The sequence below is a fragment of the Ixodes scapularis genome, unplaced genomic scaffold, assembly GCF_016920785.2.
Source record: "Ixodes scapularis isolate PalLabHiFi unplaced genomic scaffold, ASM1692078v2 PGA_scaffold5__190_contigs__length_132052651, whole genome shotgun sequence".
Lineage (NCBI taxonomy): Eukaryota > Metazoa > Arthropoda > Arachnida > Ixodida > Ixodidae > Ixodes > Ixodes scapularis.
Window position 1 is genome coordinate 65,535,732 of NW_024609880.1, and position 17,932 is coordinate 65,553,663.

Here is a 17,932-nt window from a genome sequence, read left to right on the forward strand (position 1 = left end):
ACTCCGCGTGTCCGCGTCGCCTCATTCTGCGGAGCGCTTGATTCGCCTCCACCACCCTGACTGGGCGAAATTTGCTACGTCAAGCGCTTAAAAATTACATTAAGACGTGCAAAATGTATTAAACTTGCCCTAAACTAGTTCTAAAATAAGCTGATAAAGTTATATAATAATTATTTAAAATAACTAATTTTATATTATTTTAATAAAATTTTTTGATTATATAAGTTTGGACTCCAGAGTGACTAGAGTTGAATAGTTGGTGAAGGACGCTGAGAAGTTTTCAGGTGATTGATCTGCGTCTCTCGCCTTGTCGTTCGCCGCCAGTTCGCCGCCCTCGCCGTTTCGACACTTTGCTGACCTAGTTTTGAGAAGCGCCTAGTCACGATGTAAAGTTTGGTGATTACCCTTTTTTTTTTAATCGGAATTTCTTATTAAAGAATTACGATGACCATAATTCTGAAACTTTTCATTTTAGAAGGTTGCTCTCAATGGTGTATGTGTGGCGCTTCCTCTGTCCTGCAGGGGAGGCGTGTCACGCAAGGTGTCACGACTCACGGCACTCACGGTACCGCCGGTACTACAGGCTTCTGAACTGTGTTACTGGCTTGTGTTAGCGTGTTTTCGTTTTAATTGAGAAAAAAAGTGAGCAGTTGAGAGTGACGAGCCGACATCGACAGACCATGGACACCGTATTCAAAGAGGTGGTTAAATTTTCTGCACAACCGCACCGTTTACGTCCCTAGTTTGTAACGCCACTACACGCTCTTGTACTCAAATTGTTGCATTTAAAACCTTATTTCTAAAGGTATAATATCAAGAAACGGCTTCCGGCGCGAGCTGAACTACCTCGGCAGCGCTTTACCCGCACGTGCACGCATACTCAAATATCTGGCGGCTTCCAATCGAAGCACCACCGAAGGCTGAGAGTTCGTCTAGGAAATATAGAACCAACAGAAAGACTCTGCATGCCGTTTTCAAGCACTCCCGTTTACAACCTAATCCCGCTAAATATTAAAAAAAAAAAAAAAGAAACCGCGACACAGCCAGTTTTGTTGCTATTACCTTCCAAGTCCATTGCTTGTTCGTAAACTTGCCCTTTGTCGTCGGGGTTGGTGACACTCGAGCACAACTTGATCATATCTGTGATCAAGTTGTGATCAAATTGCAGGTGGCACCAGTGCTTAAACAAGGTGGCAGTGTGGCACCATGCAAGGTGCTCACAAGACCGCAGCCGTACGGCAGTATACTCTGTTTCACCTGGTGTTGTACCGCAGGAAAGGCTACAATCGCGAGCTCCCTGCTCTAGGGCACATCTCGGCGGCACGAGCTCTCGTGCACCAAGGGCAGCCGCCAACGCTATGAGCTCGCGCTTCTAGCCTTCGCTGCGGTACAATATAAGGTGAAACGGAGTATAGGCCGTACGGCTGTGGCTCTTGAAACTCCATATCAACTTCTGTGATGCTCTAGATTAGCGCTCTCCCGCACCTTCGACCCCTGTTATGCTGCAGTGAACCCTTGATATGGACTGTTGTGATATATTGTATGAGCAGCTTAAAGTACCAATTTCACTTTGCTCACAGGTGCATCAACATGGTGACCAGAGCACCAAAATGCAAGAGATCAGTGAATTGCTGGTGGCAGCCGGCTATTTCCGTGCCAGAATCAAGGGGCTTTCACCTTTTGACAAGGTGCGTTCTATGTTTGTCCACCTTTGCCGCTTTATTGCGTGCACTGGAACACGTTATGGTGCCTGCAGCTTTGATTTGTAAACTCGCATGGACATTGCAGATTGTGGGTGGCCTTGCGTGGGGTATCGAACTTTGTGCAGTGGACATTGATGTTGATCTACCTTTCAACGAAAATTTGAACATTGGACAAAAAATGTGAGTATTCTGTGTCTTGAATGACCTTAGATTGGTTAAATCCACAACCTGTCCTAACTGCGGGTGACCAAATGTATTACTATTTATGCCATGACAAACTGAGGGGGTGGGCTAGCTGTTACTCAGGGTTAGAAGGTACACCAACAGCAGGGGCTCGGCGATCAGCATGCATGACGGCAAAGTATACTCTGTTTGCCTACTAGATGTACCCTGTTTGCCTACTAGATGTACCCTGTTTGCCTACTAGATGTACCCTGTTTTCCTACAAGATGTACCGTGATAAAGGCCTTTAGCATGAACTCTTTGCTCAAGTGTGCATCTTGGCCGCACAAACTCTCGCAGGAGCTACTGCTATACTCCATTTCATGATAACTTGGTGAACTGTGGAGCCTATGGCCCCTGTGTCCAATAATCGGGGCTGCCACGACCAGTCTCGATAATCACCACATATATGCTTAAGCATAATCTACTATGGGCTATGTATGAATGAAGCGGATTTTCGTTATTCGCCTCAAGATTGAATCGTGTGCCACCATGCGGCCGAAATTGGAAACGCGCGAAAGTGGGGATACCGCCGTGCGTCGTCTGCTACGGGCGCACGCTCAGAAGCATCAATCTCGACAATGCAAGCCCGTTTCAGGCTGAGCTTGACATTCCTTATTAAATGTTTTATGTTTTTGTTGTTGTTTCTTCTTACTAAAGGTTGTGTTTTATCGTTTCCCATGTGTAGAAATTCAGCAAAGCAATTATTATTAAGTCGGAAGCTTCCATAATTGTAGGGTGTTTGTATACAATCGCCAGTCCCACATATTTTTGTTATCTCGCACAAACCGTGGCTTTTATAAAGCATTGAATGTTGAGTGGGTCTGTGGTTTGATTAGAAAATTAACCTGACTGGTCGCTCTCCTTTAATAGACTAATTAATCAATAAATCCGTATGTTGATTTTTCGCCGGTCATATTGCAAGATAGACACTAAAACTACACATTTTTTTACTGTGTTTACTATGTCGTAAATGGCATATTCCATTCCCATTCGAAACTTCACGTTGTGAGTCCTACATAAATATGAACCCGGGCAGCCCTTTAAAATGAAGTATTTTTTAAAGTTATCATTCAAACAGTATAATCACCCTCGGTGAAATGACAAGCCCGCTGAAGTGGTTTACCATGCAAGCTAGTGTCACAAAGGAAATAAAGACGTCAAAAATATTAAAGCAGGTATTTTTTACTCTTGGTTGTCTTTCTCCAGCACAAGACTCCAATTAACCGGCAAGAAAAATTACAATTAAAGCATTACTTGAATAATCTGAAAGTTAATTGATGAACTGCCCAGTCTCGGAAAGTCTTGTGAAGGTCGCTAGCCCTCATCAGTAAAAGAGTATCACTGTGGCCGCTACCGTCTGTCATGGTGCGCATCGTTTGTTGAGGTTGCAGGGTCTACTGTGTTCGAATACAAGATTATTTAGCCAGAAATTTATAGTGTATTAGCCTCTTGACATCCGCGGCCCTCACCAAGAAAATTGAAGCGGGTGAACCCACACTACCGAGAATTAATAACAGGAACATTGCTGCTTTGCTCGGTTACACTCGTTTATTACAGTCACGGCAGATATATTAGAAGAGTTTGTTTCACTTGTTTCAGTTGTCCTGCCAACTGTGCAGTTTGCAGATCTTAACTAGAAAAGAGACACTCTCCTCATCGCAGCGCAGTAGATTTGTTCAGACAACAAAAAAACTTACCCAGACTATGGCACAGTAAAACGGCAGAGGAACTCAATAGCATGGCAATTTTCAATACAGCGCTAACTTATCTTCATTCTAAATATTTATATTACTGCAAAAGCTAAAAGTTAAAAAAAAAAAAAAAAAAGAAACACAAAAACATAGAAGCTGCGACTTCACAGCCCACAGTGCCAGTATTATGTTATCTGGGTTGGAATTTATTGTTTTCTTTTTCAATTCCCATGTTGATGAACCGATACATCCATTTTAAAAGAAACAAATATTTAACATAAATATTCCAGTTCAGCTGGAGACAGGCATCAGTCGTGGTGACCCATGCTTTCCAACGTCTGCCAAGAGCAGACAACGCACCCAGTGAAGCAATTATATAAATTTAGGCCGCACGCTGGCAACACGATTCAATCTTCACTGAAGCACCAAACACTATCGCATCCTTTTCTGCGAGAATTGTTTTCCCACTGATAGTATGTGACAAAATAAACATAAGAATCTACGCTGTCTCGCGCGCGAACGTGGAGAGCCTATGGGGCGGCCGTTCTCCTATCCCCGCTTTGATGATGATGATAGCGCGATTATAGCGCCACCTCTAGGTCGATCTCGAGGCCAATAGCAAGGCACATGACGCGACGTTACGGGAGCGTTCGCGCCACTACGCCAAATACGAGGCCCGGAAAAACCATCTCTCATCTGCTGGCCGAGAGTCGTCTGCTGCGAAACCAACCAACTTGGGATGAACGTCCACCGCTGCAACATTGCCGACCGCTAGAGTAGCGAGCTCTTTGGAAACGGTTCATGAGGCAACAATACGCTCAATTTACCTGCGACTCTGAGGCGGGTGCTAATGCCGGGGGAATTTTTCGAGCGGAAGCAATTGATCACACCGCTGTGATCGTTCAAACATCTTTCAAAAACCATGTTCTTCTCGGAAAAGTGTTGATCCGTATTAAGTATCGTTGAAAAGTAACATGTCTTTGTCTTTCTTTCAAGCCGTGTAGTGTTGCGGTCAAAAGAGCCTGGCAGCAACACTTAATAAAAAAAAAAGAAGCCTAGAACTACTTTTTGTCGTGGACTCCATTGTTGCTGTGGTGGTAACGAGGCCTCCGTGGCTTCGACCATGGAGTGCTGTCACATGCTTTGCTCCAATACTCTTATTGGGTTGTGGGGGCCGCAGCCTCCACAGTTCGCCAAGTTATCGTGAAACGGATTATGGAGCTGTGAGCTTGAGCTTCTACCCTACACTGCAGTCCATCTTAAGGTGGAACAAAGTATAGCAACCATTTGTTTTATTTGAAAATTTCATGCTAGAACATTCACCTTGCATTACTGGGTCCACGGTATAGTGGCTGCTATGCAACGACCAACAGGCTTTCACCTCAGTCAATTTTGAAGCCTTTCCTTTTTTGTAAAGCGTCTGTGATGTTGACATTGCTCCTAAGCTTCGATGACCGGAGTGAATGTTTAGTTGACTCCCATAGAGGGTTTGAAAACTTGTTCGGCCTATCTGATGTTTAGTTGGGAAGACGCCGGGACGCTGCACAAGTTTCACTTGACCAAAGCGTGTGCTAGTTGTTACTGTTAAACAAATATCTTTTTTGCATTGCATCTATGGGAGACTGACCAAATATTCCCAATTTATTTGGCACATCCAAAAATTAGGGTTAAGTGAGTTTAGTAGGAGTTTGCTGTTTTTATATTCTCACTCGGTAGGCGAGTTGCCCCACTGAATTTGCTTTCAGCACTTCTGGTGTGATGGTTGGACATCAACCTAGTCCTCTCATGTCGCAGAGCCCTGACAGAGAAGATTGTGAGGGTGCTTCCGAAAATGAAGTGCCCTCACCGCATCGAGCCCCACCAGATACAGGGACTGGACTTTGAGCACATTTTCCCGGTGGTGCAGGTGAGAGTTAATGCAACAACAAGGGACACTGACAGGGTATTTATGCTCGCTAAGATTTGTATTTGTACATGATGTATGAGAGCCCCACTACCCAGATCACAACCGGCGGCTCGAAATTCGTTTTCTTTCCTCCCAAAAACCGCTGATCAAGAACTGGCCGGTTTGAGTCGCGCTCATCCCTTCTCCTTGGTCACGTGCCGTTTTCTTTGGTTTAGACAGAACCACCAAATATAATCAAAGTCGTGGGTCATCGAAGGCACACACTTAATATCAAAAATAGAAAAGAAATATGATACCCATTTTTTGTGGCTTCTAAAAAGCCGCCAATAGCGTTGATTGAAGAAAGAAAGTTTCACAGCCACGTGACTTTTGTCAACTCCCTCCTTCTCTATATTTCTTCTTCCTCCCCAGTACAGTTTCAGTTTCAGGCAGTTGCATTTTTTTACTTTATTAAAAATATATGTTACGCTGTAGCAAAATATTGATTGGTTGGTCTTGACACCATAATAAACTGGCTGGCAAAAAAAATACCACAAAAATTTTGGGGGTTGTCAGTGTCTCTTTAAATATACCTAAGGTCCCTTTGCAAGAACTTTTCTGCATTAAAGGAACATAGAATGCTCAAGAATAACTTCTTTTAACTTCCTGAACAAACTAAATGTTCTACACACAAAAAAAAAAAAAATTGTGGCACAATCTTTATGTCACGAGACTTGTTTGGAGTCGGTGTTCTCAAAATTTAGGCACGTTACAGAATCTCTCAAAAGAGTTTTGAAATGTAAATATTGCACTACTTAAATTTTTTTTTTCGTGGAATTTTTTTTTACATGTAAATTATTTAGGCATTTAAAATAAAAATTACTTTTAAGGAATTTAATGTTTCATTAAGAGAAATTCTGAATTGTCAAGTGACACACCCCCTAGTAATCGACAGTTCATGATCATCATCATTTATTATTCCTTGAAGGCCCGGGGGGAAATATTCAAGGGAGTGAACACTTCAAAAAACGAACAAATAACAACTATTTACCAACAAGAACACGCTGCAGTCTAGTTATAGGTTAGAAAAAATAAGCTAATGACTGCAGAAAATTTCTTAGTGTCGGGCAAGGAAACAATTACGTCAGGCAGTGAGTTCCAGTCATCAATGGCTAATGGTAAAGTAGGCATTTGGTGAGTGACGGTTGATGTTGAAATCGTACAGAGTTTACAAGAATGGTCGAGACGAGGGAAAGTGCGGTAAGGAGGCGATAGCAAACTTCGTCTGAGATGACTGTTGTAATAAAAGATCCGATGAAGAAGAGAAAGACGAGACACCCTGCGGCGGTGAGAAAGAGTGTCAAGGTTAGCTGATTGGCGAAATCCTGATATGCTTGCGTAAGGAGAAGAGTCGGAATAAATAAAATGGAGGGCTCTGCTTTGAATGGACTCCAGGTTGTTAGGTATGCCGGCCACGGTGACCACATGGAAGAAGCAAATTCTAGTTTAGTTCTGACCAAGGTAGTATAAGCTAGTTGTTTTACTGGGGATGTAGCTTGTCTGAGGTTACAGCGAAGAAATCTGAGAGTGCAGTTAGCATCGGCGATGACAGATGTTATGTCAGTGGTCCATGACATGTCAGATTTCATATGAATTCCTAGATATTTATACGATGAACGAGCAGTTAGTGAGACGCTAGAAAGGTGGTATGAGGAGGATAGAACATGTGAACTGCGGGAAAAATATAGCGATTAACGTTTATTGTAGTTTAAAGTCATTTGCCATTTATGACACCACTGAATTATAAGTTGGAGATCGTTCTGCAACATTAGTTGATTGTGGCGTGGATGAATTGGTCTATAGATGACACAGTCATTGGCGAACAGATGTACTTCAGAAGTGATGCCATGGTGTTGAGCAAGATCGAGGAGTACTGTTTGGCTGCCTGTCTAACCCTCACTGGGAGCATGTAACTTTAGCTGTTTACAACAAATGTGAGCCGAAATTGGCAGGATCAGAGCTCACGCACAACAGCAGGGCTGGCAAATGTAGTGTGCTTGCCTTCTAGAAATGGTGCGACCATAAAACATGCTTTGCCATTCCTACCTTGGCAGAGCCCTTTTGTGGCAACAATGAAATAGAAATAAAAAAAATTATTCGCAGACAGTAAAGAGCACAATGGACGCTTTGTCATGGGCAGAGCTGAAATTGACTGAAAACATTTATTACAGAGAGGCAACCCCCACTCATTTTCTTTTAATTTTTTGGGGGGATACAAGATTATACATGCAAGGCCCTTCTCTCATTGCATTTTTGCTGACGACAAAGGATTGCTCAGTTTTCCAGAATCTGTGCATAGGTTAAATAAAATCATAAAATACTTTTTTTTATGTCTGTGTGTCAGCCTACTTCTATTGATGTAAAAAAACTCCACACCTATTGCTATTGGGATTTAATTTCCGTCTGTGGTATCCATGTGCGCTTGCAAAAAACAAAACAAATTTTTATTGTGTCAGGTTTGCACAGATGACATAGCCGTAATAAGTTGTCTGGTGTTATAAACTGATGTACGCTGTAAAAAAAATAATAAAAAGGGGGGATTAGGGGTCAACAAAAGTTGTAGGAAAGGTTAAGGTGAAATTTCTTTTGCATGTGTTTTTTTTTTAACTCGCGCAGTGGCTCGTGAAGAAGGCCATAGAAACCAAGGCTGAGACGGAAGACATCCACAGGGAATATGCAGTGTACCTTTTCGAGAAAGTGCATGGCGACGCACCTCAGGTGAGAATCTTGATTGCACTTGTATGATCTATGTCCTACGGAAAGTGAGATCTTTCAGATAAAAAGTTACAGAGGAACAATCTAAAAAATAATAGGCAGTCTTATTTTTCTTATTTGGTGTTAATTGATAAGGTTAATGAGGCTAGGCAGTACTATGTTTTGTGTAGAGAAATATTTTAAAGCAATTTTTGAACTGCCCTTTCTTGTTCTTACTACCACCATAGAGACATCGCTCATGAAGCGCCAGGGTAATCTATTGGTTTCTTTTAAATGTCGCTTATCATTATGCACCTAATAAATTTTAGCTGTTTTATTTTTGTCTATCAACATGAGCCTATTTTTTAATTTAATTCTAACTATGGTACAGGTTTTTTGTTTTTTTTTCGGATTATCCAATAAATGACATGGATACCCTAGTTTTGATAGATGTTTTTATGTTGCAGACGAATGCTGCGTCCAAGACATCGCTGTACCCCGGATTTCCCACAGCCTACGCTGCTCTTCAAGTACCTTTTTTGGTCGATTTTTGAAACCACGGGGCATTCTCAGTAACCGGAGGGGGGGGGGGGCATGATGAGAAGTTCTTGGGGGGAAGGGGGGGGCTTTTTTGTGCAATTTTTTTTTTTCACCGGCAATTATCAGTAGTTTATTTTAGGGGGTACATTTTACAGCGTATGTATATCACCATGTGTCCGTCGCTGTGTGTCCATGTCAATCACCGCGCAAGCGTAGGCGTGTGTTCATCGCCGGTACCATGGCGCATGCGCCAGCGAGCACAAATCTGAAATCTTTAGTAGCGACTCCGATGGAGTCGCTACTAAACGGACTTTTGGTACAACTTTGGATGGAGTAGGCGCCCTCTATATGAACTTCCGGTTGCTTTGTTTATCTTTTTTTTTCTGGTGGGACATCGCAAAATGGCAGGCTGCTGTGGAAGCAGACCAAGCGGACGTAAAAGTGATCGACGCCGCGTTATCTTCTCGCCAGAACTGGAGATTGAAGCTAACGAAAGCACGCTGGGATTCCATTTCCCATCTATTTTGTCAATAAAAACAACGTGGGCGTTATTTCGTTTACGTGCCACTACTAGAAGCTCGTTACTTGGCACATAAACAGCATCCCGGTAAGGATCATGGCCCGAGGGAAGCTCTGCCCCCCCCCCCCCCCCCCCACGGGTCTCACCAGAGGGGGCACGAGCCCTGATGCCCCCCCGTGGTCTTCGCCTATGTACATAGCTCCTTAAAGTGCACAGATCTATTAAACTTCATTTGAATTTCTACAAGTATGTGTTGAGGGGCTGCATACCCCTTAAATATTAACCCCTCATCCTCAACACGTGCAGTTTATTAGGCGGCGTGTCGAAGCAGCTGGCTTGGCTCTGTGATAGCATTCTGGCTTTCTCTGACAAAGGGCTCAGTGCATTTTTTCTGTTAAGCTTGTCCACTTCCTTTGGCACAACAGGAGCGGTACCGTCCGAGGCGTCGCTACCGGCACCATGCGAGGCACACGCTGCGCAGCGAGGAACTTCAAGTGGAAGCCACTTTGCTGGAGTATGGCACCGGAATGATGCGGCGGCCAACGGCAGCTGGCGATGCAGGGGCTGACGCCCGGCAGGTGTGGCTCTGGTTGTTCGCTTGTGTCGTTGCTTGCTAAGCGAGGACATACCTACTAGCTAACAATACAGTTTTGCATATTTATAGACACCCTTGATATTGGTGCCACCCCCTCCCCTTTGTTTGTAATTGTGTCAGTATGTTTAAAGAGCAAGAAATTAGTCAGCCCCAATGGGTGTTGTCTCACACCTCTCCGCCGTAGGTGAGAAATTTAGCCGTGCAGTATGACTGCTGGCCTGGGGTTTTTAACACACTTCACGCAGTAGCGATACACAGCTGCGTGCTGATACGATGCTCATTCAAATGAAAACAAGCGAAAGCGGGGATTGAACCCAGGATCTCCGGGTCCTGCAGCGCGAGCTTTCAATAACGCCCAGTTTTGCTCGATAAGACAGCTTCATAATATAGTATTGCAATCACATTTTCACTCCATGTTTGGATGAAATTTAAGTGACAGGAGTAAAATTCTGCAAAGTGCCTCAATATAGTTATTAAGAACTAAAAGTTATTAAAATAAGACAGAGTAATTCTGGTAAAATTGGATGTCCTCTTATATCTGGGAATCCATAATGCATACTTATTTTTGGATCTGCTTAGAGCTAAGCACCGATCTGTCGTCCTTTCTTTTTCCCAGTCTTGGGGTGTTTTTACTCCTAAATCAAAAAAAACCATTGCAATTAAAAAAAAAAAAGAGATTATCAAGAGTTGTTGTTAAAAGGTGTGAGTGTGCATGAAGAAAGGAAAGAATTGCAATGTATCTTATAAATCTTTTCTGGTTTCCTTCATCTCCAGGTATGTTGTTCACATATCCGGTATGCAGGATGAAAAAAAGCGAGACATTACAACCTGGAAAAAGTAAAAAATAAACAATGCTTTCCTACATACCGGTAGTTCTGCCACTATTCAAGATGGCGGCAGCCACATAGAAAATGTCTGTAGGAGGGTTAATCTATTCAAAGAGATTTATTTAAGCAAACTAAAATCATTTGAGCTCAATTTCTTGTTCGTTTTCCCAAAAGAGGAAGAAATTAATTGTCACTGTGTGATGTATGTACAAATTAAGAACCCAGATTGTCAGCGGTTTTGCACTGGTGACACAACCACTTCCCAACGATGATATAAGCTGCCATTTTAAAGCAGGCCGATTTCTCAGTGTCCAGACATTTCTCCAACAAATTTTAATTTGACCTAACTTAAAAAAGAAAATTATATAGATATTTTTCCTCCATTTTGTGGGGTATGAACACTTCTAGTCGTGCAGCACATGAAAGATAGAAGCCAGCTCTTTATGCCCTTTCCCTCTATTGTTTCAAAAGCCACATTAGGCCAAAGAATGTCTGTCATTGATCAATACCTACATTGAGGCTACACTGCTCCTCAGCAGCCATAGCCGTAGTCGCCCCTGAAGAAGAGGCCGAATTGGCTTCAAAGCGTAGGTCCCTATAAAAGGGCTTGTTTGGTGCTTGGAAGTTTTTAATAACTATATTGAGGCAGTTTGCACAGTTGTACTCCTGTCATTTAAATTTCACCCAACATGGAGTGCAAATGTGATTGCAATACCATATTATGAAGCTGGCAGTCTCTCCGAACTTGCCTTTTTTCATCCCTGAGCGGTTGTGATGAGAGAGATAATGCTTCTTATGGTTTCTCTGCTCCACCCCCGTGATAATAAATTGTAATTTTCAGACACCAGTTTTATGCTTTACTCCTCAGATATTGATGGAATAGTATATCAAAGGCAACTTTCATTCTAAAACATTTTCTTGTTGTTCTTTTCAAATGAAAAAAAAAACTTTTTGTCCAGGGCTTTTTTTACCAACGCATTGTCTTTCAAACAGAGTAAACATTGCTTGAGTCCCCTAACATTAAGTAACTTACAATGTGTTAAGAACTTTGTTGGATTACATTTTTCTTTTTCCACAAGAGTAATTGCCTGCTGCAATAACAATGCCCTTGCCAAGGATGAACATTGCTTTACTTTATATGAAGCATATGGAGAAGAAAAAACATAGTTAACGTTAAACAGTTAAAATACAATTACACTAAATATAATGTGCCCTCTATTATGAGCAGCTTGATAGAAAAGCAAAACAGCACACTGCACTAAGTTGAACTGTTTGAACTGAAGTTAAATCACACCGCTGTGACACTTTTTAATGGTGACAGATGTTTTGTGAGTGTCGCGACAAAAGCTAGAGTTAATGACTGTGTGACGACATTTAACAGTAGTCTAATATTCCATTCTTTAATGGTGCTAGATAGAAAGGAATAGTATATAAAGGAATTCCCTTCACTCTGGCACTGTTGCGGTATTTTCATGTTTGTTTCATATGTCTTAGGAACTTATGTATTGTGTGTGATTTTGGAATTTAAGTTGGATGCCAGCATTGATAATATTACACGCAAATGTGAGGGAGCTCATTTTTCTGGGAGTTATAAGTGCAGCTGCATTTGCAAATTTGTACACATTCGAAACGAAAGCCAGCCCATCATACTAGTGGTGGTATACAAATTGCAGTGCCTTTTTCTGAAATAGTTCTGGTCATTTTATGTCTTTATGTATGTACAGACAGATCCCTACCCAGTCGGCATGTTCTAATAACGGCCTAATCACAGTGGTTGGTGCATGCCATTTTGTTTTTGGCATTTAGTAGAAGAATTTTCTTTTTAAAAAAACAAATTTTATGATGGTATGTGACTAGTTTATGTGCAGATTCTATGTGAGGTTTGGTATATTTACAATGATACCAAGGTATTTATGAACAAAAGACGAGGGTGCAAGCGAACTGAGGAATTTTGTACATGTGGTTTTATCCGAGACGGGTTTCTGAAGGATTACACAGACACAGAAATCTCAAAACTTTTTTGTGTTTGTCAATCTTCATGAAGTCCCAGTCTCAGGTGAAACCATCATGTTTAAGTTATTTATATGCTACTGACAGCTTGCAAGGGAAGATTTTTTACCGAGTAGTCAATGAAGAGTAAAGGAGATTTTTTTCCACATAATAGTCATTTGGACACTGTTTACAGTTCAGTAGCACTTGTCAATATCAAAACGAGCTGTAAAGTGAAGAATCAAATTTTAATTCAAGTATTTGTTGCTTTTTTAAGCATACATAAGTTATTTGCAAAAACAAAACATAATCATGTTCAAAAATACAATACTCTATAGATGCATTCACTGCCCAAATCGTTATTACCAAAACAAAAGAACAAAACTAAGGCAAGCACAGTGCCTGCATTATCCCTGACCAAAACTGCAACTGACAGGTAACCAGGTAATGGTATCCATCTGAGTGGTAGCATTACTTTCTCATTTGGTGGTATGCAATAACCATGCTGAAAGCTTGCTTTTATCACTTACCTAACGTCAACACACATGAATACGGTGGTCAGTGAATACACCCTATTTGCTGTGCAGTGTCCCACTCTCTTTTAGGGACATAGTGTCATGCTTGCCTTCAGTTGGTATGATTTCTTTTTTTTTTGCAGGAAACAGAAGTGCTCCTGAGTGACATGGTACCCCTTGCAACGGCGGAGGTATCTTCCCTTTTCGCTTAGCCTCTTCACTGCCAAGGAAGCTTGACTCAGTCACCAAGTCATGCATTCAAACTTTGTTAGCATTGTTTGAGAATCTGCGAGCATCAGGTCATACATCCTCGCAGTTTTTTGTTGCATAGGCATATGCGTAGCGCTTTCATGCATATGCGACATCTTTACACCATGCCCGAGGCACTTTTGTGCCTGTAGCGCTTCCACACTTGCTGCACCTTTGCGCCCGCAGCCCTAATTACTTGCACAGCGGTTTCCTGTGTGAGAGGATCTCTGACACACCTTTACAGTATCTGCAGTGGAGTAGTGGCTTCCTAGAGTACCGGTATTTATTTAAAAAGAAATGTGTGTGCATGAACCCACCTGGGAGAAGTACTTTACCTTTGTATACTCTGATGTGCTGTAGAGAAAAGGCATCTGTGACACCTCTATCACGAGCTTCGCCTCTCTGCTGTGCACCCATGTCATAAGGGAGGCACATTCAGCCGACATAGATTAGTCTGCCATGGCAAAGTTTAAAAATATTCAAAGTTGTCTGAAAATACAAGATTTTAAAATTCAAGTTGGTGTTGACCATAAAGGTTGAAACAATGTCTTTGTTTGATAACAACAAAGGCGCAATGATTGTCTTAAGCTTTTTTATGCAAGATGTACAGAGTGCTGTGCAGTTAGCATGAACAAGTGACCTTTAAGCATTTGTTTTTTGCCTTAAAAAACAACTATAATAAGAATTACAATTGTTGTGGCATTGTTTCCATTCTGGACATTTAGCCAAACGGCGCTGCTTGCACAGGCCTCCTGACACTCCCAAAAAGTCTGCAACAGTTTTTCGCCTGGAAACTCCCAACACCGTGTGGGAAATAAAATTGAATTGAAATATAAATGGGTACTCATCAGCCCTGTGTCCGAGCAAAATGTAAAAAAAGTACCAATGTCACGTTTTTGTTCACAGTGTTGTGCGGTGTGTCTGAGGTTAAGACGAGCATGTGGACAGTGATGTATATTTTGTGAGGAAGATTTCTGTTTGGTGCAGTCATTGGTATGGTCAGTTTCTGTCTGCACTCTCACAAGTTGCTGACATCATGTGGAGAGGTGGAACTAATGGCACATTCTTGGTGTAAATACATTTTCTTTTTTTTTGTTGGTATGAACAGTTTTTTTTTTTGTACAGACTTTTTGTTCTTTTTTTTAGGGCAGACTGACCAGCAAGGCAGTTGGGAACCTGGTGCAGATGCAGGCTGCAGAAATGCGCGAGATCAAAGGCGACTACGAAAGCAAGGTAGTGTTGATAAGTTGGCCGCCTTATAGTACTTGCACCGAGAATCGGGCAGCTGTTTGGAAATGATTTGCCTGCTGTATTTAGGATGAAATACCAGCTTTTACTGAAAAAAAATATGACATGTGTGGTTTGGTGCTGCTTAAATATTATTAAATATTTCCTAAATATGATAATCTTTGTTCCAGAATAAAGGTCTTCAGCTTTGAATAGCCCAGAAAAGTGGCTGAACCATTCATAGATTCATTACTTCTTGCAAAACAGTTCTGAGGCTCTCGCCTATGTGTATAGTGTTATACCGTAATACACTGCGAAGGCCCATTTTGTACAAAGCACCAATTTCATACAAGCGCCCACTGTTGACATTTCCCAAAGTTGGGAATTCTGCAAATTAATACGTTAGGCGCACACCCCTTTCACAGCGCCATCATCAGCTGAAAATATTCACCCCGGTGTGGTGACCACGAGACTGCGAGTGGTGATGATGGGGATATCATGGGAAAATAAATGTGCTTTCTCCGATTCCGTTCACCCTGCCTTCAAAGCTCTTTATTGGCTGCCATCTTGGTTTTTACCGATTTGACCGGACAAGTACCCATGTCTATATTAACCCAGTTTTCAGTGACAGTGGGGTGGGCGCTTCTTTGGTATTTTACGGTAGTTTTGTGTGTACTTCTGATCAGTTGAGTCAACAGGATTGGTAAACCTGAATAATTTTTTAAATCTTCTACTAAGGTTATTTTTGATTCTTTTACTTGTTATGGTGATTTTACCACAAAAATCAAAGCACTATGACATGTAAGTTGCTTCGTTTGCTTCTTTGTTGGTTTTTTGTTTGCAAGTTCAAATAATGTAGGAGCAGCCTCGGTCTCAAGAAAGTGGAGAGGTGTGCACCTTCACTTGTCCCCTTCATAGTTTGTACCATGTCATTTTATAACATTAGTTTTATATACCTTGTAATTGCCACTTTTAAGTTAGGCACTTGCGAAGAAGCTTCTATCTTTGGTTTTGTCTTTGATTGGGCAGTTCTGTTAAGTTCTCAATCTGCAGGGATTTGCATCATTTGTTTCACAGAAAGATAGGATTTTATTTATATAAATTAGCTTTAAACATGATCACACACTGAAATCGAAACTTGGTTTGTAGTGGACAATGCTAATCCTGTGTCCTCATTGAGGAGAAGCACCCACTTGGTGCAAACACGATCATGGGATCTACTTAGGTCTTAACTGGTACATGCAAATGTCGCCTGCATCATGTGTCACTCTTTTTTATGTAGGCAGGGTAATGTGACAATAACAAACTGTCTTGACTTGCTGCACCTCTCTCTCCCCGCTGATTCCACTAACACGGGTATGAGAAACTTTGGTTCCCAGCTTATTAAAAATTAGAATCCATCATAATATTTGCAATGTGATATTCCTCCAAGAGAGCTGTGTTGTTTTTTCAACAACAAAAAGATTAATATTAGTAGTTGCATTTCGAGGATTGGTCAGAGGCTCACTTTCTGTTCTATTAAAATCTAAGATTTTACTATGAATTTACTTGTAATACACTTTTCCAACTTTTTCAGCCAATGCTCCAGATTCCCGGTGCTAGCCGCCACGAGCGACTCTTGAGCTCTGTCAAGCGGCAGCTCGAAAGCAAGCAGCAGCTGCTACAGCAGGTATTTGCTAAGGCCATGGTAGACATTTGTAGGATTAGAGGTTAACTTTACAATAACGTGGAGAACTGGGCCAGTTGGTTGACTTTATGCATGTTTTCCCCATCATGTTAACTTTACACTTTATTTCATGTCTGCTCTCATTCCCGGAGTTCCGCTATGTTCCACATACTTTTAATTTTTATTTTCATGTGTCCGATTGTTTTCTTCTCCCCTGCACCCTATTTCTTAGTCCCACTCTCCCAGATTTCTCCGTCTTCCCTAGCCTGCGAAACTTCCCTAGTCCCACTCTCCGCAGATTTCCCCCTCTTCCCTAGTCATAGTGAGACTTCCTCAGTCTTGCTCTTATCAAGTTGTCCTTCAGGCAGCTTGTGGCCTCAACCACTGGGGTGGTTTCACAAAAACTTAATTTCAGTGCCACTATAGCTATCTGCTACTGGAATCCAAAATGCTTGTATTTAATAATTTATTACCTTTTTTTTTCTTGCTTTGGTAAGGACACACCTTATCTTGTGTCAGACTGACCTCAGACCACACAAACTTGTCTACACCAGATCTGGATGTGTTGGTAAGACAGCCTCAGTAATTTTTGCATTGAAGTCACAGTTTCTTGCTTTTTCCTTTGGAAAAATAATTTAGTAAATTTACCAGGTTTACACTAACTATTTTTTCAGGTGTGTTTCTTTTTAATCTCTCCCTGTTTTTAAATCAGTAGGGACACAATCTAAATCATTAGCCATCCTTTTCTCAGTAACCTGTTCCTCTGCAGAGTCAAGACCGGCTGGAGAAGCTGCGAGAGGAATATGAGCTTCGCCAGAAAGAAGGAAAAGAGGTTGGTGCTTGTAATTCGACTTTATACGTTTCTGTCAACTTTCACAGGCAAAAAGAAAGGTTAAATGCACTTCAATTTGGGTTGACAGATTTTGATATTTTGCTGCAGTTGAGACAGTACAAACTGCGGCACTCAGTCTTAACTTTTGCTATGCCCGCAGTCCCTGTACGCTTGATTATCTCTCAATTAATCACATAACTCAGGGACCTAAACTTCACATTCCATCCCTAGTGTAAATTATATCTTTGAAAACGGAAAGGCATGTCAAAAGAAGCATTGTGGGTCGTTCACAATCGCATTGTCCTCAAATACAAAGAGCGGAAAAGGTGTGCATGAGTGGAAGAAATATGCTGTAGAGTGCTGGTCCTTTGCGTCTTTATTTAACTTAACTTTGCCTTACTTACACTTTTTTTTATGTGAACAACCTTAGGCCATGACATGGGAGTAAATCTGTGGTACCAATGTGGCAAAAACATGTGTGGTGGTCCGAAGAACCCGGCAGGTGGTGGCAAAAAGGCTGGCCGAATCATCATGGCTGACCAGCGCCCATGCCCCGTGACATGAGTCTCGAGGAGACACGAGACACGGGCATTTAGGATGGTGTTTCTAACGTTCCTCGGGGAAGCTTCACCAAATCAGTTCCCGATAACCGGGTTTATTAAAAAGTTGTTGTGGACAGAAGGAGGTAATCTTTCTTCCTTCTGTCACGGGAAA

The 17,932-nt window shown here is 41.8% G+C and overlaps 1 protein-coding gene across 1 annotated transcript in view; it reads left to right on the plus strand.

Moving 5' to 3' along the window:
• The first annotated feature begins 557 nt into the window (after positions 1–557).
• Positions 558–17,932, plus strand: part of LOC8043122 (coiled-coil domain-containing protein 93) — a 29,577-nt gene continuing 12,202 nt past the window's right edge. Inside the window, exons 1-11 of the mRNA XM_029980175.4 lie at positions 558–701; positions 1,581–1,688; positions 1,789–1,883; positions 5,414–5,525; positions 8,181–8,282; positions 8,726–8,788; positions 9,744–9,896; positions 13,388–13,435; positions 14,640–14,726; positions 16,297–16,389; positions 17,156–17,218. Coding sequence (XP_029836035.2) covers positions 681–701; positions 1,581–1,688; positions 1,789–1,883; positions 5,414–5,525; positions 8,181–8,282; positions 8,726–8,788; positions 9,744–9,896; positions 13,388–13,435; positions 14,640–14,726; positions 16,297–16,389; positions 17,156–17,218 — 945 coding nt within the window. The 5' untranslated portion in view covers positions 558–680. The remainder of the gene's footprint in view (positions 702–1,580; positions 1,689–1,788; positions 1,884–5,413; positions 5,526–8,180; positions 8,283–8,725; positions 8,789–9,743; positions 9,897–13,387; positions 13,436–14,639; positions 14,727–16,296; positions 16,390–17,155; positions 17,219–17,932) is intronic.